The 22,233-nt window shown below is 49.5% G+C and overlaps 1 protein-coding gene across 8 annotated transcripts in view; it reads right to left on the bottom strand.

Annotated features, from left to right (window-relative positions):
• Window positions 1-22,233, bottom strand: part of RASSF7 (Ras association domain family member 7) — a 123,421-nt gene that overhangs the window by 8,961 nt on the left and 92,227 nt on the right. For 6 of the 8 annotated variants that reach the window (XM_043549032.1, XM_043549033.1, XM_043549035.1 and 3 more), the window contains 2 exons: window positions 11,872-12,026; window positions 4,525-5,420 (listed from right to left, as the gene is read on the bottom strand). In XM_043549032.1, coding sequence (XP_043404967.1) covers window positions 4,525-5,420; window positions 11,872-11,974 — 999 coding nt within the window. In that variant the 5' untranslated portion in view covers window positions 11,975-12,026. Of the gene's footprint in view, window positions 1-4,524; window positions 5,421-11,871; window positions 12,027-19,690; window positions 19,712-21,670; window positions 21,777-22,233 lie in introns of those variants that run through there. The other 2 variants (XM_037899560.2, XM_043549034.1) reach the window with 2 other exon arrangements.

Raw genomic sequence — 22,233 nt, 5'->3', positions numbered from 1 at the left:
CACAGGAAACCAAGCTGGGTCCTGTCTACATTAGGGTTTGAAGAGCTTTGGTTACAAACCATGCTATGCACTACCAGAGCATAGTCTATAGCACTATCCTCATTAATACGCAGCTCTTACATAGCACTTTTCCTCAGTCGATCTCAAAGCGCTTTACAAAGGAGGTCGGTATCCTTGTGGCTACAGCTAGCACTCTGTGCACCAAGAACAGGGAAACCACACTACAGGAGCTTCAGCATGGAGTTGCAGCTGGCACAGTGTCAGCTGCAACGCGAACGAGGTTTCAAGAGGCATGAGAATGGAATACGGGTCATCTCAGGACAAGACTGGCACATTCAAACCTACTGACTCCATCTGCAGCCTGAATCAGTCACTCCACTTTCACACAGCCCGGCGGGAGAACAGAGTCGCCGGGAGGTAGTCTTAGGATTTCCTCTGAGATGAGGCAGCGCGGGGGGAAGGGGAAGGGGAAGGAGAATCAAACAGGATCCTCTCTCCGGTTACCCCACCGGCTGCTGGGCCCAAGTTAGAGAAACACCGGAGTGCAAAACTGCTTCAGTCACGGATGGTCAGTCACACACACATAATCACAAGTCAGTATTTAATCAGCGGGAATGCCAAGACAACATTCCCATAGGAGGATATGGACTGAGGCTATGTCTACACTCGGAGCACTTTACTGGTATCCCGCACTGGCAAAGTGCTCCGAAACGTGGACGGAGCTACACCAGCAAAGCGGCACTTTGCACTGGGATAATCAAACCAACCTTAAAGCAGGAATTTTAAGAATGGTCAGTTCTCCGTATGTCCACAAGGTGGCACCAGTGTCTACTAAACAGAAAAGGAAGGAAAACTAAAGCCATGTGCTTAGCGCTTCTATTTAAGTAAAGTATAAGCACAATTACAAAACAGGCTTTGCAGCTACCCGCTCGGAGCCACCCACGAACAAGCAAGATGCTCCGATGGCTGCAAACGTAAGCTTCCCTAGCGAGGGAATGCTGCTCTGTCCCGGGGGAGGCTGGGGAAGAAGTGTTTACGTTAAATCAGGCAGGGGTTAGGTGAACACAAGAGACTGGGAAATGGGGGCAACGTCACCTGTAACAGGCATCATACTAGAGCTGCCCTGCTTTTCTAGGGAGTTCAGGAGGGGCGAGAGCCTTTTTACACCAACAGGAACAAAGACATCACCCCCCAGCCCACCTATTCACTCAGACCCCAGAATCCACCCAGCCCAGCGCCCTTGCGCCACCAGCAAGCCAGAGGGGCTGCCGAGTTGTTCCAAGCCAAGCATACGGCCAGCTCCCATGCTGCTCTCCTAGCCCAGCATCACCGTTCACACCCTGCTCCCTCCCTCCCTGTTGCATGGAGTGACTGCTGTCCTGCTCCCGCTCCAGGCTTTGGGCCAGAAGGAGTCTGTTAGGGCACTGCGTTTCCAATGAGAAATGCGGGCTGGTTGCCATCCAGATCTCCCACTGGAGGTAGCATGGCCCAGGACGGCTGGGTTCTGCCACTGACCTTGGGTAAGTCACTTCCCCTCTCTGCGCCTGGTTCCTGTTCCATAGAGGGTGTCATCTTAGAGGTGGGGATTGTCCCTCTCTCTCTCTCTCCTAGTCCCCGCTCTGAGCTGGGGCCTCCAGGGGTGTCTACACTGCGGTAAGACTCCCAGGGCTGGCCCGTGTCAGCTGTCTTGGGCTTGAAGGGCTGTACAATTGTAGTGTAACATTTGGGCTCAGGCTGGAGCCCACACATCTACCCTGCAGTTTTCTAGCCCTGCAGCCTGAGCCCCACCAGCAGACCGGGGCCAGGCACACGTGTTTTATTGCAGTGTAGACACAGCCGAAGTGGTGCTGTCCTACAGCTAACAGCAACTTCCATTTTACTGGCAAACGAGTGGCAAGTGGCTGGGCAGGGGCTTGGGACGTTTCAGATGTAGCCTCCTCTGGTTAGTGTGCACAGGTCCTCGTCAATTCCACCCCCAGCACCTTATGCCACAAGCAGAGCGCAAGAGCAGCACCAGTCAGAGGAGAGTTCCTGGGGACGCTGGATGCCAGCAGCACCTGCTACCTTGGCTTATTCCTTCCTAAAGCCAGAAGAGCAGAAGCCTTTACACCACTGGGTGGCTGTGAGGAGAGGCTGGGTGCATTGCTGTTAGCGAGGCAGCACATTTGGCTTCTGGCTCTTTTCACAGGCAACGAAGACAAAAGAGGGCAAGATCTGGTCTACACAGGGTCTCATCTCCAATTTAAATAGCACGAGGAAGCCAGATCAAGAGCATGTCTACACTACAGTGCCACGGCCGTGCTGCTGTGGCACCAGACTGTGGACGCCTCCTACATCAGTGGAAGTGGTTTTTCCGTCAGTGTAGGCGATTCACCTCTGTGAGAGGTGGTATCTAGGTCAATGGGAGAATCCTTCCGCCAACCTCACTGCGCCTGCAATTGGGGGGAGGGGGGGGGTCGACCTAAACATCACGCTCTGTGAAACAGTTTTCACAGCCTGGAGCAACACAGCTAGGTCGCTCCATTTTTAGGTGCAGACCAGGCCTTCGTGCTAAGCGACTCCCTCTGGGTGTGAGAAACTGTCCACAAACACTAGGCCCAGGTGCACCCCCACGACAGCTGCCTGGGTAGCTTTCAGTCAGTCCCACAGGTTTTCCAGACACACGAGGAGAAAGATGCCATTTCTTGTACCTGCTATTTTAAAAGGGGCTGGTGGGCAAGGCAATTCTCTGATCTCTGCTCTTCTGCATTTTCTCCCTCCCACCCCACAGTCCTTGAAGAAGATTACACAATGAGCGAATTAACCTGAAGCTCTAGCTCACTGTAGCAACTGCTGTCCATACGGGACTCAGGTGTAGTGAGTTTTCCTTCACGACTTGTGATCCTCACTTGGGGTGGGGGCAGGGAGAGCAGGCTGAAGAGAAGGAAAAAGGGCCCCTTGCTTTGCCCTGAGCTTCATAAAATCTTCCTGGGTTTAAAGTTTTTAAGAGGAATGATGTTTCCCTCCCGTCTTCCCTGTTGCATTGCTGCAGCCGTTGAAAAGCCCGCAGCACCCTAGGACCGGCTGCATAAGTGCTCCCTGGAGGGATGTCCCGGGTACCACAGTCTGGGGAAGGACAAGTGCACCCCTCAAGCACCAAGATGTGTGGCTGGAAAGCACCATAGAGTGTTCCCTGCGCAGATCCCACTCCTAGCCTGAGCAGGCACGACCCAGCACCATGAAGCCAATGCTGCTCCAAAGAGCCACACTCGATGAGCGCTCTCCAGCGTGGACATAGATTCATAGATATTTAGGTCAGAAGGGACCATTATGATCATCTAGTCTGACCTCCTGCACAACGCAGGCCACAGAATTTCACCCACCCACTCCTGCAAAGAACCTCTCACCTATGTCTGTGCTATTGAAGTCCTCAAATCGTGGTTTAAAGACTTCAAGGTGCAGAGAATCCTCCAGCAAGTGACCCGTGCCCAATGCTACAGAGGAAGGCAAAAAACCTCCAGGGCCTCTTCTAATCTACCCTGGAGGAAAATGCCTTCCCCACCCCAAATATGGCGATCAGCTAAACCCTGAGCATATGGGCAAGATTCATCAGCCAGATACTACAGAAAATTCTTTCCTGGGTAACTCAGATCCCACCCCATCTAATATCCCATCATACCATCTCCTCCATAAACTTATCGAGTTTAATCTTAAAGCCAGATAGATCTTTTGCCCCCACTGCTTCCCTTGGAAGGCTGTTCCAAAACTTCACTCCTCTGATGGTTAGAAACCTTCGTCTAATTTCTAGTCTAAATTTGCTGGTGGCCAGTTTATATCCATTTGTTCTTGTGTCAACATTGGTACTGAGCTTAAATAATTCCTCTCTCTCTCCGGTATTTATCCCTCTGATATATTTATAGAGAGCAATCATATCTCCCCTCAGCCTTCTTTTAGTTAGGCTAAACAAGCCAAGCTCCTTGAGTCTTCATGTCCACAAGCGTTCCAGCTACATCAGGAGGAGCTGTGTTTCACGAGAGTCAGTCCCTCTCCCCACACCCTGCACTGTAAGGTTTGCTAAGCAGGAGCCCACATGGCACTGAGCAGCAAAGCAGGGACCCACAGGAGTGGTACCACTGAACTCAGTGGGATTACTTGGGCACGTAAGGGCTTTGATGAATCAGGGCGAGCGTGCTCAGCACCTTGCATGATCAAGCCTCGGTCTGTTAATTCTCCCAGCCATACTGCACTTCTAGTGGCTTTCTATCCACCCAAGCAGTATTGAATCCTAACTGTTGGGGTTGTAACATTGCCCAGACCACTCCCACTATCCATCGATGGCAACCCGACCAGAGCCGCAAAGAGCTCTCTATTGGTCTGAACAGTCAGGAGGGTTCTGGGGTTTCAGGCCAGGTTCAGCAGCTGGTCCCTGGGCAGCTCCCTTAACAGTTTTGTTTAGGCCCCGCTCGGGAGGAAGGCCCGAGTGTGAGCGGAACGCGGCTGCATTCCACTGCTGACCCCCAGGGGCACGCGTTACTAAGACTGTACCTGTAAATTCCTTTCGGCTTCTTCCAAGGCCTTCCCCACGCTCTCCAGGCTGCTCTCCAGCTGGGCGCTCTGTTTGGTCTTGGCTTCCAGATCCCTTTTCATTTTGGCAGCCATGTCCTCCAGATCTGCAGGAGCCTCCTTTGCCCGCCTGGCCCTCTCTGTGATCTCTAACTGGATCTCCTTCTCCAGGGCCTCCGTCTTGGTGGTCAGCTCGTGGATTTTCTGGGTGTACTCCTCCATGGTGGCCCGCAGGCTCCTCACCTTCTCCTGCCGCTCCCTCTCGCACTCCTTCTCCAGGTGGAGCTCACTCTGCCAGAACTCCTCTTCGCCCAGCTCCATCTCGTTCCGCCTGATCAGGTGCTCCAGATAAAGGATCTGGTCTTCCTGGCTGGAGCCCCTGTCCTGCTCCCAGTGCCTGAGGTCCGTTTCCAGGGAATCCCCATGCACCTCCAAGGAGTGCAGCTGCTCCTGCTGGTGCAGCACAGTCTTAAACAGCTCCTCCTTGGATGGATGGCTGCGACTGGTGCTGTCCTTCGAGTCTACACTGTCCCTCTTGTGCAGTCTCAGCTTGCTCTTGGCAAGCCGATCGCTGGAGCCCATAGGGCCCAAGTTAAAGGTCATAGACTTTTTAGGTTCCCGGGACCTAGGCACCTCTGTGCTGACCAGCCTGGGTTTGATGGGAAGGCTGGCCCGGATGAATGTCCTCTCGGGAGCCTGGGGGGCACTGTCAGAGGAAGGGCGCTCGGCCAGGCTAGGGCCCGTCCGCTGCAATATGAACTGCACGTCATTGGCATACTGTCCACACTTGGCCAGCGACTCCAGAGGGCATTCATGAGGTAGAAGCTGCCTCTCCTTCTCTCGCAGCTTCTGGATGAGAATGTACCTTCCTGTCTGGCCTGAGAAGAGAACAGATGAGTCACTAGGAGCTCAGAAAGAAATGGGGAATATCACACTTGGCAACATTTCATCACACTCAGCCGCTCCACTCCCCCGGCCTGTACCCGAGAGCCCATCTGCATTAGAAACACGTAGAGCCTCTGGCAGCACATCTCACAGCCGTTACCTGAATGCAGCTCTTCCCCACCACACTAGGAGACAACTTACCTGTAACTGGAGGTTCTTCAAGATGTGCGGCCCCTCCCTGTATTCCACTGATGCAGTGAACTACAATAGGGACCATCACTTGAAGAAGAACCAGGAACCTGGGGAGGATTGGGGGGGTGGGGGGGGAACACTTCCGCTTCCACCAAAGACCACCAATGTCAGTGGCTGCAGCCAGGCAGCATGTGTTCTTCCCAAACAATGCTGTGTCAATGCACCTCCATCCAGCCCTATGGCTCCCCCGGTCCTTTCTGGCCCTAGGTCACCTATCTGGCTTCACTCCAAGCAGGGGCATCAATCTTCCCCCCACCCTGACTTTTCATAGGCCTACGTACTCCACCCCCACCCCCCAACCAACTTTGCAGGCTATAATATAATCACATAACGTTCTATATACTGACAACTTTGCCCCCCATTTCCCTGAATTCTTCTGAAATGACACCGCTGGGTTCCAAGTCCTAGGCATTGAAGACTCCCCACTGAGTAGCAGTGTTTTCAGCACTAGGAGAATCAAGTCCTGTAATTACCCATTGCACACTGCTGGGGCTCCGGGGCTCACACCACCAGTTTGTCTGCTTTCAGGATTAGACAACACAGTGGTGACGATTCTCAAGCCCTAGCTATACTACTGTCTCCACCCTTGCAGCCACCAGTGGGGAATTACAAGTTTTAAAATGTTCCTAGTGTAGATGAGTCTAAAAGACCACATTTTATGTGTGACCTCAGGCAGGATTAGAACCTGGGTCTCCAGAGGGCCTGTCTAACATCTTATCTCACTGTACCACTGCAGCCTCCGCTTGCTGGATGGAAGGGATATTAGTCATTAAAAGATCATGAGCCAGCAGGTTTTCTGAGAGCACAAACATCATAACTCAGCTTCAAACACTTTCTGATGCTTCTGAGACGGAGTCAGGAGATTTCGAGCACACAAGGTTTTGGCCCTGAGCATGGGGGTGCTTCTCTACTTGCACGTCCAATTAATGATGCTGCAGGTGGAGATCCGATTTGCAGCATCAGATCGGAGGCATTTGTAACCTGGTGGAGGGCAGGAGCACATGTTGATGGAAACTTCAGCTGCAATTTTAGTGAATTTCCAAATCCCTAGACAGGATTGCCACTCACCATTACCCACAGGATATTCAGACAGCGCAATCAGCACTAACATGCACAGCTCAAGTTCAAGGAAACTGCAAGCACAGGCTGGGTGACTCATAGGGTATCTCACGCTCCCAGGCCATGGCCTGGCTTCTGCCTGCAGAAGAGCACATGGCCACTGACTGTTTGTGTCCGCGGAACACCGGAACCTGGGGCTTTCCTGCATTGCTCAGCGTGCTGACGGGAGGAACACATCTGCCCAGCCTCGCCTGCTGTGTGGCTCACTCTCCAGTACAGTGTTATGGAGTTCACAAGCCAGGAGGGCTTCTCCTCTCCCTCAGTGCAGGCTGGCAAGGCAGGCAGGACGCTTGTGGTTAAGGTACTGGCCTGGGACTCTGGAGATCCAAGTTCGGCTCCCACACCTGCCATGGCTTCTCACTTAGGAAGGCCCCTGGGGTACGTCTACACTGCAATTAAAAACCCCATGGTTGGCCCGTGCCAGGTGGCTGGAGATCGCAGGGCTCGGGCTAAGGGCTGTTTCATTGCTGTTTAGACACTGGGGCTCGGGCTGGAGCGTAGGCTCTGGGACCCTGCGAGGTACTCAGATACTAACATGATGACACTCATCCAAACACCCATCTAGATAGAGCTGCAGGGAGCTCCAGGGCCAGACTCAGCCGCCCAGCTACAAACATGACCAAGGAAAGGTGCCGTTCTCGACTGGAAACGCCATGAGAGAGGAGGTCTAAGAACCACAGTACAGTATTTAGTGCTATGGAAACCAGACTGGACCTAGCCATGTGTAATGGTGCCGCAGCCACCACTTCATGCTACAGACAGTTCAGCGAGCTGAGAGATTGAGCCCTGGCTCACATGGGACCCTTGTCCCTTTGAACCCAGATCTGTGCATGAAGAGTCCTCCAGTTCCCGCCCCAGGAGGATAAAAGATCTTTTATTCCATTCCGAGTCATGAGGGAAGATCCGCAAAGGAGAGATTCTGAAATGGAAACTGCGATCTGGAGATAGGAATCTTTTCAACATCACAACCACAGTGTATCTGTCAGGCAAGGAGCAGTCCATGGTAGGACGGCTGTCCCCTGCTGGGATTAGAAGCCAAACACCAATTTCAGCCCTTCTGGAGGAAGGAAGAAAAAAGAAAAACCTGAGCTGTGCATCTAATCAAAGCCAGGGCAGCGGGGTTGTTTATAAAGGTGGCGTTGTTAAAGATGGGGGGTTGTCACAGCTGGAAGCCCAAGGAACAGGTGTCAAATCAGAACATTAACAGAGCCTCTCTCTACTCCATGCTTAACTGCAGTTTTCAAAGACAGGGTTTTATTATCCTCCTTGCTGCCTAACCTGCTTCTTCCCTCTGGGAGCCCAATGGCTGTGGCATTACTGTAGCTCCCATGGCCAGATGGGTGGGTACCTACGCCCATCTGACCGGCTAAGGGTAGAAGGGATTTATGCAGAGAGATGCCAGACTCTTCTTCCTTCTCCTTTCTAGTAATTACTGCATTACCCATGCAATCCCTTACTTCAATTCAGGCCCCACCCCCAGTACACCTGTAACCCAGCACGGAACCTTCAGTGCAAACAAGGAGTTAGCCACAAACACGGGGGCAGAGATGGGTAACAACTGAGCAGAGATTTCACCACAATTCCAAAGACATCCTGCCAGGTGGGCTGTTATAGCTCACATTTAATGTGACATTAACGACTCTCTGATGCAATAGGTTATTTTATGACTACATCTGGAAAGACAATATACCGCAGTGGAATAGAGGGAAAGTTAGGAGTGTATCTGAATTCTACTGGGAGGGGACGGGGAGAAAAAAAGGAGTGAGTTAATTGGACAGTCCCCAGGGGAAGCGGAAGGGAGGTTATAAAGATAGTCCCAAGGCATTCTTGCCAACTTTTAAAACCTCACAACAAAGCAGACGCTAGTCTGTCTCCTCCACAGCTGCTATAACCTTGGGCAGACATTGCCCAGTCAGCTGCATTCTCTCCTGGTAAAGTTCACAGCCTTCATGGGAGAATAAACATGCTTAATTCAAACAGAGGAACCTGGCTCAAACCTGAAGCTGCCACCATCACCCGGAAGGTCCCAGCGAGTCGGCAGTTTGATGTGGTGTGATGCCTCCATCATACGGAGACAATGTTCTAAAGGTGGTACATTTATAACCACAGTGGAGGGCGTGCTACGGTACAGGCTCCAAGAGCCACCCCGAGTTTCTCCAGCAGGCACAGCCCTATGGCAGGCACCAGGCGACTTATTTAGCACCATAACAGCGTTTGCTGAGCTTCCATATGAATAGGGATTGAAATAAAAAGGTGATGTCCTAAAAGCAGAAGCCAGACAAGAGTCCCTGTGCCTGAGTGTATGTCTATCCTGCAATCACAGGGTGTGACTGCAGCTCCCAGAGACATACTCAAGCTAGCTTTCATCTCCCTAGCTTGGGTCCTGGAGCCGCGAAGCCACGGCAGCACATGCGTCAGTATGGGTTAGTACCGCGAGTCATTACCCAGGGCTCCAGGAGGACTTGCACAGCCCAGGCTGAAGTGGGCACTGCCTGCAGCTTCACTGCTCCAGGGCCTGAGCTAGCGAGATTAAAACAACCTCGGGAATACAGGATGCAGTCACACCCCATGACTGCAATACAGACATACCCTGAAGACCTTCACGAGCCAGAGGCAAACTCAGGCAAAACTACCCCAGTAAATTGATCTTAGCGACGCTACTTCAGTTACATGAATAATGTAACTGAAGTTGATGTAGCTAGATCCACTTACTGCAGCGTCTACACCGTGCAGTGTTGACGGGAGACGCTCTCCCACCGATTTAGTGCGTCTTCACCAGACCCGCTAAATTCTCGCTCGCAGCAGCGTCGAGTTAGCTCCTTAGCGAAGATGTGCCTTCAGAGAGCGTGTGTGTGGAGCTGGGTCTTTTCACAAGCCAACTCAGGCTGGGGCTCCTGGGGCAGGGCTCGGTATTTATGGACAGTGGGTTACTGGAGAGAGGCTGACATTGGCCCATGTTCTCTACTAGTGCAAAATGGAGCAGCTCGACCGACGCCGAGTCTGCACCAGCACCGCATTCGGGCCAGCACCTTGCAAATGTTACGCCAGGGAGTGCTGCTGGCTACTGCCCTAGGGAAGAAGAGGAGAGGCCCATAGCCTGAGCAGCAAAACAGCACCTGACACCTATTGGCTACGCTAACAAAGCTTTGATACTCTGCTCACCCACTGACTTTCCACCGCAGCCAGCTCTGCTTCCCCACCACCGCAGCCAGCTCCCCAATAGCTCCTGGAGCACAACCAGGCCAGAGTCCTGCCTCACTCACAGTGGTGCTGAGACTTCGTTAGTGCTTGTGAAGCGCTCCTGGATCCTCCGACGGGAGGGGACGGTGAAGGACGGGCTATTAGTACGATTAGAGGGATTTCTCTTAGAACATGGAGATTAAAGGGGATCTCAAAGCTTGCCTGTGCTTTAATTAGGCACGTGCTCCAAGGCCTTCTCCCAGTGTCTAAGGCCACATCGAGGTACAGCCCTGCAGGCCATGCCTCAATTTCCATTCTACTGCATAAAGTGAGTATGTAATAGCGGCAACTCCTTATTTCACAGATCCGCGGTGTGCAGTCTTAGATCCGCCAACTCCAGTGACAAAACAACATTTCTGTGGCTGGTTCCTGTGGTTAGCCCTGCAGAGCCAACATAGCTAAGTGGGAGGGAGACAGCTGGGTTCTAGTCTTTCTTGTGCCTCAGAACAGAACCGTTTACTACAGTAAATCACCCTCAGCCATGCCTAAGCAAATCCAGCAAAAACAACAGTGTGGCTGAAGGCCCAATTACTCCTGGTGGTTCTGTGCAAGATGGAAGAACCCAGCTGGAGCCTCAGAGCCCAGGCTGACTTTCCAGAGCTGGGAGATAATTTTCATTCTTATCTGTAAGAGTGTATGGAAAATCACAGAGATCCTGATTCATCGAAGCACTGAAGCCTGGGCTTCACTTCAAGAATGTGTTTAAGACCCACTGAAATCAATGGGATGTAAGCATGCATTTAAAGGCTGTTGTGAATCTAGGCCTGAGACAATTAAATAGAACCACATTTTGGAGCCCATGTCTGCATCATTTCCTGATGCCAATGACTGACCTCACTGCCTATTTCTAATGCACAGTCTGGGAGGAAAAGGAGAAATAGCTGCAGACACCCTGCCTGTATCCGTGCTCTTCTGGGTCCTGTGGGACAGTCTACTATAGTACATGGACAGGTACTGGCCCAAGGAGGTTTCTTCTCTCCTATGAAGGAAGGCAATTTCCCTAACAGAAACACTTAGCTGTGTAAGAAAACACATACACCTGTAGGTGCAGCCACCTCAGCCAAAGACCCTTGCACATCCACTGTTGAACTGAGGGTCAATTGTTTGACGTAGTTCTCTGTGGTACGCTCCCTTTCTCCAGCAATCCCACCCCATCCTGGCGTGAGCTGCTTAGATCCCAAGTGAGGCAGTGCTGAAAGACACAGCTGTACCAATGCAATTAAACACACTTGTGATCCCACAGACCATCGTTTGCATCATGCTGTTTATGTGGCAAAGATCTAGAGAGTTTAGCTGTGCCCTCCCTGTGGCAAAGACAGTCTCATGCTCCCTGGAGGTCTCCCGCTACCTCAACCGGAGATTGCTGTGCAGATGTGGACATGAATTTAATTATAAAGAGACTGGTGGGTTCTGAGGGAGGGGGAGGGGCAGAAGCAGGACTATTTTAATTATCTTAAATTTTTAAAAGGTTGAAAGTTAAAACCTGTCATCAAAGAAGAACTGGCCTGGGTCAAGCCTTTTGTGTTAGAAGTGTAAGAGTTCTAGAACTAATCCACCAGGAGGCAGCGTTGGCTGCTGGTGAGAACAGGGGACTGGAGTGAGGATTCTGGGTTCTAGTCCCATTTCTGCCACTCACTGGGAGACTCCCTTGGACAAGTTACTTCATCTGTATGTCTCAGTTTCATCCAGCTCCAAAGTGGATAATAATCCTTGACCACATCGCAGGAAAGACTTGAGAATGTATAGAAGCACTTTCTCAGGTATTGCAATTAAAATTGATGTAGGTCATTAACGAAACATCACCAGACCATGGTGATTCAACACCTTACTTACCAATGGCCCGTGCCAATGCTATGACAACCTCCTGGCATGTGGTCTGATCTGAGACGCCACACACAACCCGCTGGATACCATCGACCCAGACCTTCAGCTCCATCACCAAAGCTGCAGAGGAATTAGACTCTCTGGACCATCGCAAGGTGGCTTCCCTGTAGGGATAGAGAAACAAGTGCTTGATTTCATGTGTGCTGTCTGATCTACTGTGCCAGCCCCTAAACACTTCAGAACAATCAAATTAATAGGCATGCAAGATTCCCCTACAGAATACCCATTTGTCAAAATGGCCAAGAGGCAGTTTGTTAATGACAAGAATGGGAGTTAGCCAATGGAGCCATGTTTCGGGGGGCCTAAGACCAGCTACCATTTGATGCAGCCGATTTCAAAGAGCTTTAGAAGAATACAAGACATCTTAAAGGCAGAGGGAACATACCTATAATGCCAACATCTCTGTGCGATCATCCCACAGCAGCAAGCGGTATCCCACACTTGACTGGACCTAAAACCAGCTGCCTGAAACCACTCTCAGCTCAGCTCTTTGCCCCTTGCCCTGTTCCCTGGCTTCTTGTAAAGACCGCCAGAAATTAGTTTGTCTAAAAAGATGTCTCGAGTTCAGGACTGGGCCTAGAGGTCAAGAAGAATTTGTTCATCCCATTGTACACCCAGTAACATTGAGAGATCTCAGAGAACAGTTCTAGCATCTGACAGATATCACTAGCTTGCACTTTTCACCTGACAGTCTCAGGTTAATCCTGGCTGGAATCTCTTGCTCATAGCTGGTTGTGGCTGCCAGCACTGCCACACGCTACACTCAGGTTTTAAATTCTACTAGACAAAAGTCTTTCTCTTGCCGGTTTCACAGGCCGCCATCCACCCTGAACAAAAAATGGGGATAAGATGTGCAAGTCACAATGACTCCATAATCCTCCACGCACAGACAACTTCATGAGAAAGTACTTAATGTATCAGCTAACAGTTACCTTGCCTAGGGATTTTAAACTACATGAGGATTTTAAACCATGGGAGAACTACATTTCAACTTCTGTGCCCTATTTTAGAAAAACTCATGACCACTCAGACACCACAGGAATGAATAGGGTACAATTGCCAGATGTGGCCAGCCAGCGTGACAGAGCTGGACTGAGATCAGAAACCGTGTTGAACAGTTTATAATTCAACACTGACTAGGCTCTGGGTGTATCTAGCCACCACAAATAGTGCTGCAGATAAAACCTGCAGCTCTGTTTTAGTTGCTGTTTGCCAACAATCAAATGGGCAAGGCTTTGTTCACACCCACCCTGCAGGTTAAAGGAAACTTGTGATCGCAGAGTCATCCAATCAGAATGCAGAAACCATTTCATGCAACTTGGGTGACCAATCACAGAGTTTGAAAACACAGAATCATAGCAATGTAGGGCTGGAAGAGACCTTGAGAAGTTATCAAGTCCAGTCCCCTGAGCTGTGGCATGGTCAAGTTAACCTAGACCATCCCTGACAGGTGTTTGTCCAACTTGTTTTTAAAAGCTTCCGATGATGGGGACTCCCCGACCTCCTTTGGAAAACTATTCCAGAGCTTAACTACCCTTGTCGTGAGAAAGTTTTTCTAAATCTCCCTTGCTGCATTTTAAGTCCATTGCTTCTTGTCCTACCTTCAGTGGACATGGAGAATAATTGCTCACCATCCTCTTTATAACAGCCCTTGATATTGGAAAACTTATCAGGTCCCCCACCTCAGTCTTCTTTTCTCAAGACTACACCTGCCCAGGTTTTCCTAAGCTTTTCTCACAGGCCAGGTTTTCTAAGCCTTTTGTCATTTTTGTTGCTCTCCTCTGGACTTTTTCCAGTTTGTCCACATCCTTCCTAAATTATCACTACGTATTTTCAACAGCCCGCAGGCTAAAATTTGTTCCCATAAAGTGACTGAACAATTAACAGACTCACCAATAAAACTCACTGTTCACAGGAAATTTGGAAGCAGAATAAAGGGGTTAGAGTTGAATAAGTTGTTCACTGCAAACATTTTAGCTAGTGCAGGCATGATTTGGCTCTGTCTACATTGGCCAGACAAAATGCCTTTTGCCTCATTGTTTCCTTGTGCTCCCGTCTGTCTGTCTCCACCTGTTGTTGCTTGTCTTATATCTAGATTACAATCTCCTCAAGACAGTGACTGTTTTTCTTCTGTGTTTGTAGAGTGCCTGGTATACCAGGGCCTACTCTACACTTGGGCTCCCTCAGTGGTACAGCAAAACAAAGACATAATGGGTCTGCACCTTGTTTTGGTTTATTTATAGAGTATTTAAAAGATCTGAGGTGTTTTCCAGCTTGTGCTTTTAGCTTTAGAAATATGAAAAGTGTCAGGTTGCTTCTCCCTTGTCCTTGCTGGGTGAAGCAAGGCAGGAAGCACGCCAGATACCAGAAACCGATCGACAAAGATTACGTGAGCCACATCTCCAACAACAACAACATTCATATGGTGTGAATCAGCTTCCTATCAAAACTATGAAAAGAATCCCGAGTGAGGACACCTGGCGCTGCTACTCACACACCGGAATCCTAACTAGAAAGCCACTTTGCTGGCCACAATACCACACCTTGGTATGTTCCCTGCTGTCAGCCAAAGCAAGCAAACTCCAGAAATAGGACTTCACCCAGAAGAGAACACAACGCTCGGAGATGCCTAGAAAGTTGGGGGAGGAGGGTTCAACTCAACTAGCTAAATGCTTTGAATTCCTCTCTCTCTCCACCTAGGAACCCACTGCACTATCTGTATGTGACTAACTCTGACATCGTAACTATTCACCGCTGTTGCCAGAAGACTGGGAGAAGGTCGGTGTAACGAGAAGCACGAGTGTTTAAGAGAACGCACTGCATACGTATCTTCTAGCCATGGATGAACTCCAGATTGTCTGGAGACTTCGCCAAAGTCTATCTGAACCACAGGCACCAACTTTCCAATGTGCTCGGGCGTGCTCGACTCCCGGCTCTGCCCCAGGCCCTGCTCCCACTCCACCCCTTCCCCCAAGGTCCCACCCCGCATCGTCCTGCCCCTGCTCCACCCCGCATCTTCCTGCCCGTTCTGCCCCCTCCCCTGGAGCGCACCGCATCGTTGCTCCTCCCCACTCCCTCACAGCCTCCTGCACGCCGCAAAACAACTGATCGCAGCGGGCGGGAACTGTTCGGGGGGCGGGGGAGGGTGCTGATTGGTGGGGTCTGCTGATGGGCGGGGAAGCACTGGGGGGAGCTGCCGGTGGGTGCTCAGCACCCACCTTCCCCCGCCCCGCCCCGTGGGTGCTTCAGCCCCGGAGCACCCACGGAGTTGGCGCCTCTGATCTGAACTCTCAGCTCTACATAAGGGCGATTGCAGCCTGGCTGAACGAGGAAGATTCCACAGCCACCTGCTCTAGTAGGCTGGGCAGGACCACCCCAGGAACAGCTCTTCCCTACAGGATTTCAATACTTCCCCAAGCCAGCAAGGGCTGAAGTATATGATCATGGAATTTAAAAAAAACAAAACCCAACTTGAAAAATACTTGGTTTGAGTTTTGGGCAAGGATGGGATGACGGAAGGAAGGGACATTTTAAAGCTATTAATTTGTATTACAGTAACCCTTAGGAACCCAAAGAAGAATATAAGAATGGCCATAGAGGGTCAGAATGCCAGATGCCCTAGAGGTAATGAGCAGAACAGGTAATCATCAAGTGATCCATCCCCTGTCACCCATTCCCAGCTTCTGGCAAACAGAGGCTAGGGACACCATCCTGGCCCATCCTGGCTAATAGCCTTGATGGACCTATCGTCCATGAACTTATCTAGTTCATTCTTTAACCCTGTTATAGTCTTGGCCTTCACAACATCCTGTGGCAAAGAGTTTCACAGGATCAATACCCCATTGGGCTAAGAATCATACAGACATAACTATGTTAGCCAAAGCAACTAGAGAAACTAACTCATGGAGACAGTCACATTGTACACAACAGCGAAGTAGTTCTGTTCCAGGCCCCCTTGTCTCCCCAAAAATTTATACCTGACTGGGAACAGCTGGTTTAAAAACACTCCATGATGAATTCCAGCTGTTCTAACATGGTGTGAGTGACCAGCATGGATGGGGCTGGGTTAGAGATGGGCACAAGTGGCTGATTTCAGACCAAGATAGAACCTTTTGGCAAGACTGGACATGGGTTTCACAGTTTGGACTCATCTCTAGCCTAGAAGAGTCTCTGATCTCCATTTAACCCCCTTCCACAGCAGCCAGAGTACAGACCAAGTTACTACTGGAAACTGGTTCAGGCTATTTAAAAGGGGTTCAGGTTTCCCAGCCCAGCATATACAGAACCCAGAACAAGATGGCATCTCAGTGTCTGGCTGGGTAGTGGCTGCTGAATTTTTTCTGGCAATTAGATTTCCAGCCAGAAATGTTTTCTCCCATGAGGCTGGCTCAGTGCAGCGAAAGTGCCCAAGTATTTCTGCTGAGAGCATGGGTTCTTGTGGGTTAGCTGGATTTATTTCTTCTTTTTATTTCAATTACTCCAATGAGTTGGCAACAACTCACTGGGGATTTTCCAGGCAATAACTGAAGCAGAAAAAGCAGCTCTCAGTCATTCTCCCCGCCCCAGCTGTGGGGTATAAGGGTGATGGCGTAGGTATTTTCAAAAATGTTTTGTTTACTCCCAGTTATCTTTATCTGGGAGGAAATAAAAGACCTTTACAAAACAGCATAAGCCATTAAAAGGTTTCCAAGATGTACCAGAGGAGTGTGCTGAAGAAAACCTCAGAGCTCAGCTTGCCTTTGACAAACTCATCATTGTAGAGGGTCTTTGTCAGAGTCCCCCACCAAGTTTATCAGCGTCCGAGTGAAACTCGCTACTTAATGCTTTACAGTGAGACACTGGGAGGCCATTTCTATAGTTGGAAAAACGTATCAAGTTAGAACAACAACCTTTCCAGTACCCTGACCCCAGGTTAGAAGACAAGGGTACTGGAACTCCTGCGCCCATAAGTTGCAAGATCTCCCCATCCTTACCATCTAGCCACAAAGAACGGAGTACAGTCACAACCTCCTGAAAGCTGTTGCGAAGGCCAGGCTGAGAACCCGTGTGTTAATGCACATGTTCTACTTAGCACGAGGTTGCCCTTAAAGACAACTGTCCTTGTCCACTGTAAGGGCATATTAGTTGGTCCTGGTTAACACTAGAGTCTGATTTGACAGGATCCAATTAGCAATAGCAAGTTCGCATCTTTATGTATCTTTATGTATATCACAAGGAAGGGTTGGAAATGCACAGTTTAAATACTGGGGATCACCCAGCGACCATGAAGACCTGAACAGAACAGTTAGCCACAGACACGGCATACAGTCTGTTCCTCACTTTAAGTGAGGTCTCTCTTTCACACACTCATTTAGTCTGAGGTGGGAGGCGTCTCCATTTCAGTTTCACCTTAGACATGTTCTAGAGTTGGCCTACTTGGGTTTGAAGTCTCTCTCATGGACTCTAGTTTGTGTGAGATCATTGGTTCTTTATGCGGTAAGCTCGGTCTTGGTTTTGCACATTCTGCAGTAGTGCCATGGTCCGCTACCATGAAGACGACTGTGGGGACTGATAGCTACCTAGCTTGCTGTCGTTTTTCACCTTCTTTCTAGTAGGCAGAATACGTCACGCTCACTAATTTTTGATAAATTGGCTATTGTAGATCCCCGCAGCCAAGCGCCTGGAACCATCCTAAGACTTAAAATGACCTGCCAAGGATTTTAAATATTTGGGCTTGTGCCCTTTATTATGTACAAAGGCAGGCCTGAAAGCTGAGTCTTTTAAAGCTTCCTTCACCCGCTTTTGCTTTTTTAAAACCCTAGAAAGTCAGCTCTGGTCTTCCCTGGATTTGCTGAGAGGGCCTATAAGTTGCCTTTGAGAATGCCTGGGGTGAGCTCTCCTGCCTTAACCCAGCAGGCTCTCAGACTGGGGTCTATGGAGAACTGGCTGCTCATATGATGCTAGCGCCTTCTCCGTTCCAGCTCTACAAAAGGCAGCTAAAAATAGTTTCTTAACATGGCTTTTTCACGTGAGCCATCGCTTTAGTTGCCACAGGCCTATTATTCAATCAGCAGGAGGGCACGGTGTCCTGACGTGCTGCACACGACGAGCAAGTGCATGAGAGGAGGGCTGCATGAGGGAACTAGATGCGACAGACACTCAGCTTTGGTTAAAAATGCATTTCTAGCCCTTCTTCCATGCAAAAAGCCTTACAAACAATCCCGACACAAACAGACTATTAGGCCTCAACGGAACAAGCAGCTGAGCCCAATTTAAGCAGCATACCTGGGATGATAATTTGTTGCATTCCTGCAGTGCCTAGCAGCCCCAACTAAGATCAAGGTCCTACTGTGCCAGGTGCTGTATATACACTAGTAAGGGATAGTCCCTGCTCCAAAGAGCTTACAGTCTAAATAGACAAGGCATTGTCCGGTGCAAGGGGAAATAGAGGCACAGAGAGGGTAAGTGACTTGCCCAAGGTGATACAGCACGTCAGTGGCATAGCAGGGAATAGAATCCAGTCTCTCAAATCCCAGTACACTGTCCTATCCACTGGACCTCCACTGCTTCGGAGAGGATTCCTTCCACCCCACAGTTTTTGGGTCAAATGAGTTTCAAATGAGAATCATCATGCCAACCGTCCCCAAAGTCAGGTTTTTACAGTGATGCAATCAATGGCAAATAGGAAGTCAGAAAAAAATGGGTCTGCAGGCTGGCCCAGAAGGGTGGCTCTCTTGATGATGCTAAAGAAATGCAAGTATGTATGCGAGAGAACATTTTAAACAAGCAAGCCACAACATACATATTTCCATTAGCTAGCGAAAGCCATGTAGCCATGTTTATTGATCCATAATTCTCAGATCTATCAGAAGGTTCCTTATTTGCACTCCTCACAAGTATGCCTGCAGAGCACAACTCCTTATAGAAAGGAGCCCTTTGGAAACATGGCAGGGCTGGTCAAATTCTAAGGCTTTCGCCAGTTTTTCTCCACAGGTTTCTATGGGACCATGGTCCTAAATTAGGCAATGGATGCTCAACGCCAACAGTTTCATATGGAAATAAACACACCATGTCTAAGAGGAGGCAAGTTGCAGATAAATACGATGCTGTAGATGGCCAGGGGTATTGAAAATTGAAACGCTTACTGCTACGCAATACTTCTAAGACACCCAATAGTGACAAGCTATTTTCCCAACACTTAGGGCCTTAGTCAAAGTTCATTGCAATTGGTGGATGCTCTTTTCATTTATTTCAATGGCCTTTGGATCTGGCCTTTATTCAAGTGGACAGTTCATGTGCATCACTCTGGTTTCCTGCAAACTCAGCTGTGCCAATGCTGCTCTCCACGATGTGTTTTCTCCCATAAGGCCCAATCCTGAAGGTGCCAAGTACCTCCTGAAGGAGGCCAAGGACCTGTTGCTCGCCACTCTCAGCTCCCATTGGCTTCCTCTCTCCGGAGATGGTCCGTGTACAGCCACCACACTATTTTTGTGCTTAGTCTATGGCATCTGAGAGCAACCACTCTGACCCGATTGCAGCCTCCGTGCTGAGCCATTGCCCTCAATGCAGAGCACAGCATTCAGCCAGTCACCCCAAGGAAAGTCAGACTCATAACAACTAAGGACTTGTTTCAGTTTGTACCATTTCCCATCCTCGTTACCAAGAAACTAGGTTCTTGCTGGGCCATTCTCCCTAGTAACAATCCAGTGGCACAAGAACAAGAAATATGTATTTCCGCTGCTGGGAGAGTCTGCAAGAGAATAAGGTTTATGCTAGTTTTTATTCTTACCAATCCCCTATGTTGACTGGCCCTGGTTATGTCACCTCATTCTCACAGGTTTCCGAGACTGTAATAGTAGCTGGAGTCAATCTTTTGGGCCAGAAGCACTTTTCTCATTTCTTGCTTCCCCCTTCATGCTTTGTTAGAATAAAGGAGACATCCTGTTAGTCCGGATGCAGCGCTAAGCCTGCACTTGTATCCTCCTTGTTCGTCCCCTTTCTTTCGAGCCCAGCCTTGCAGGAACAAGGCTCTAAAAGAGTCACCTGCCCCAGCTGCAGTCCAGAGCGTCTTCCATAACTGCGCCCACATGCACAAGTGTAACCAGAGCACAGGAAGAGCCACGCTACGCCAATGGGTCCCATCTGCTTCCAAGCCCACCACAAAGCCCTTTTGACAGAGTGGGTTAGTCACATTGAGAGCAGAACCCAAGAATGTTTTTCAGGAGACACTGACTCATGGGTGACTCAGGACCCACCTGTACCAATCATCCCTGCAATGACGTCGCCACACACATAGCCTCAGAGTTGGCTCCCCACCTGGGCTCACTACCAAAGCCGCTACTTGTCAATACCGCCCAAGGCACCATCAGCCTGTGCCAGGCTTTCCACCCCCCCAGCCCCACTCTGCATGACTCAGGCAGAGGAGGAAGTGGAGTGGCAGGGATGCCAAATAAACAGACCTGGCAACATAGGAGTCAAATGATCAGGAGGGAGGAAGAGTACAGGTGAGAGAAGGGAAGCAGAGCAAGAGAGTAAGCCAATAGGGGACGGAAGGTGAGGGTAGACACGGAACGGGGTAAGAGAAGACACACCAGACAGAGAACCCCAAGCTAAATATTAAAGTTGTCAGCTCCATGGGAGGAACAGGACTTGGGAGGAAAGGAGGAGGAGAAGGATCAATATTTGCCCCACAGAAACCTCAGCGACTACCGATTTCCCTCACACATAAGGCAATATCATCAGCTAGACTGCAAATATGGTCTTCTGCTAGGACTTCTATCCCATCGTGTTATTTCTCGGATGGACGGTGGTGACAGGCTCCCTCCAAACCCACAACGTTGCTTGCACCGTGGCTACACGCCTCATAATCAGCCTACTGATATCACTTCAGAAGGTGACGGAGAGCAAGGTCCACAAAATTACAAGTTTATGTCATTACAGAGAGAACTGGCTTAGTCCCCCCCACCCCAAGGAGGTCTGCTGTCTTAAAGGGACAGCATTAATTTACGCCACATTGCTTTTTTTATCCTACTATTGATATAACACACAAAACTATAATGGAAAGATTAGAGGAAAAAATACTTCCTTGAATCTTCTGCACTTGGCAATACATCAAACAGCCCATTTCACAGTTTACTGTTGGTGCAAATCTGAGTCAGTGACAGAGGAGAGAAAAACATTTAAATAAATAGGACATTAACCCCTCCTTCCCCCAAAAAGGCACAGGGATTTGGGGCAGGTGTAGTACATCAAGCTACATTTCACTCATTTTTTAAATTGACTGTATTTCAAGTGGACAGTGTTCCTTTAATCCATTGGTAATCCTTCCCTTGCCTGCGTGTCACATTTTCTAAATGGACTGTTCTGTAGCAATGTCAGGTTCGAGGCATCAGAATTTCTTGGAAAGCATTTAACAACTGAATAGACCATCTGGTTGTTACACTCCCTCTCGCTGTCAGGTGGAGGAGGGCGATTAGCTCATACATTTGGTCTTCACGGCAAAAACTGGTTCCTTGTTACGTGGCAGTGCCTATCTGACTGGACAATCCAGGTTGAGTCAAGGCACCGGCAGTCTGTATCTTGATGTGGCTAGGTGAGGTCAGCCCTATACCCCTCATCTGCAGTTGACCTTGTCTAGCTACACTGCCTTACAAACTACCTGTGCCTCGTCTCCACTAGGATTTTATAGTCTGACAGGTATTGTTGGAAACACATACTCTGTTTCGCAAAGTAGACTTAGCTATCGAAAAAACACAAAAATCAGACTCACTTGCCGTTCTTCGATAGGCGACGAGGAAAAGCTGGACGGCACAGCGTTGTGTGTGTACCAATCTACTTCCAGACACACGCAGCTGTTTTCATGCCCTGGTAGCAAAGTTTACTTTGTGCACGTCAGAAAAAAACGTTTATCCCTACTGCCATTTGCTATAGTCCTAGCCAGCTGATTACTTCTGGCAATCATTAACCCACATTCCTCCAGCAGTCTCCCTCCCAGGGCACAAAGGTGGGCGGGGGAGGAACCAGCTGAACTGGAGCTAATCAAAAAGCAGGGTTGTTTTTTAAAGTCACTTAAAATACCTACAGTGACTAACAATTCTCTTCTGTTTATGGCTAACATAAGACTCCTTCCCTCACCTCAGGTAAGATATTCCTGCCCAGTGATTCTCTGCCCTGGCCTATTTCGGTGAGGAAGCAATACCAGCAGGCAGCATGGACAGCAAATAGAACAAACCGACCGCCCTGAGTCTCCCTAACAAGAGAGGCTTGTCTTCTAACTGGAAGTTAAACCTTTGGGGGTTGTGTTGTCTGTGTTGTCTGAAAAAACAAATACAT

The sequence above is a fragment of the Chelonia mydas genome, chromosome 6 (assembly GCF_015237465.2).
Source record: "Chelonia mydas isolate rCheMyd1 chromosome 6, rCheMyd1.pri.v2, whole genome shotgun sequence".
Taxonomy (NCBI): domain Eukaryota; kingdom Metazoa; phylum Chordata; order Testudines; family Cheloniidae; genus Chelonia; species Chelonia mydas.
Note: the sequence above shows the minus strand (reverse complement) of the source record. Positions and strands in the feature narration are given on the sequence as shown.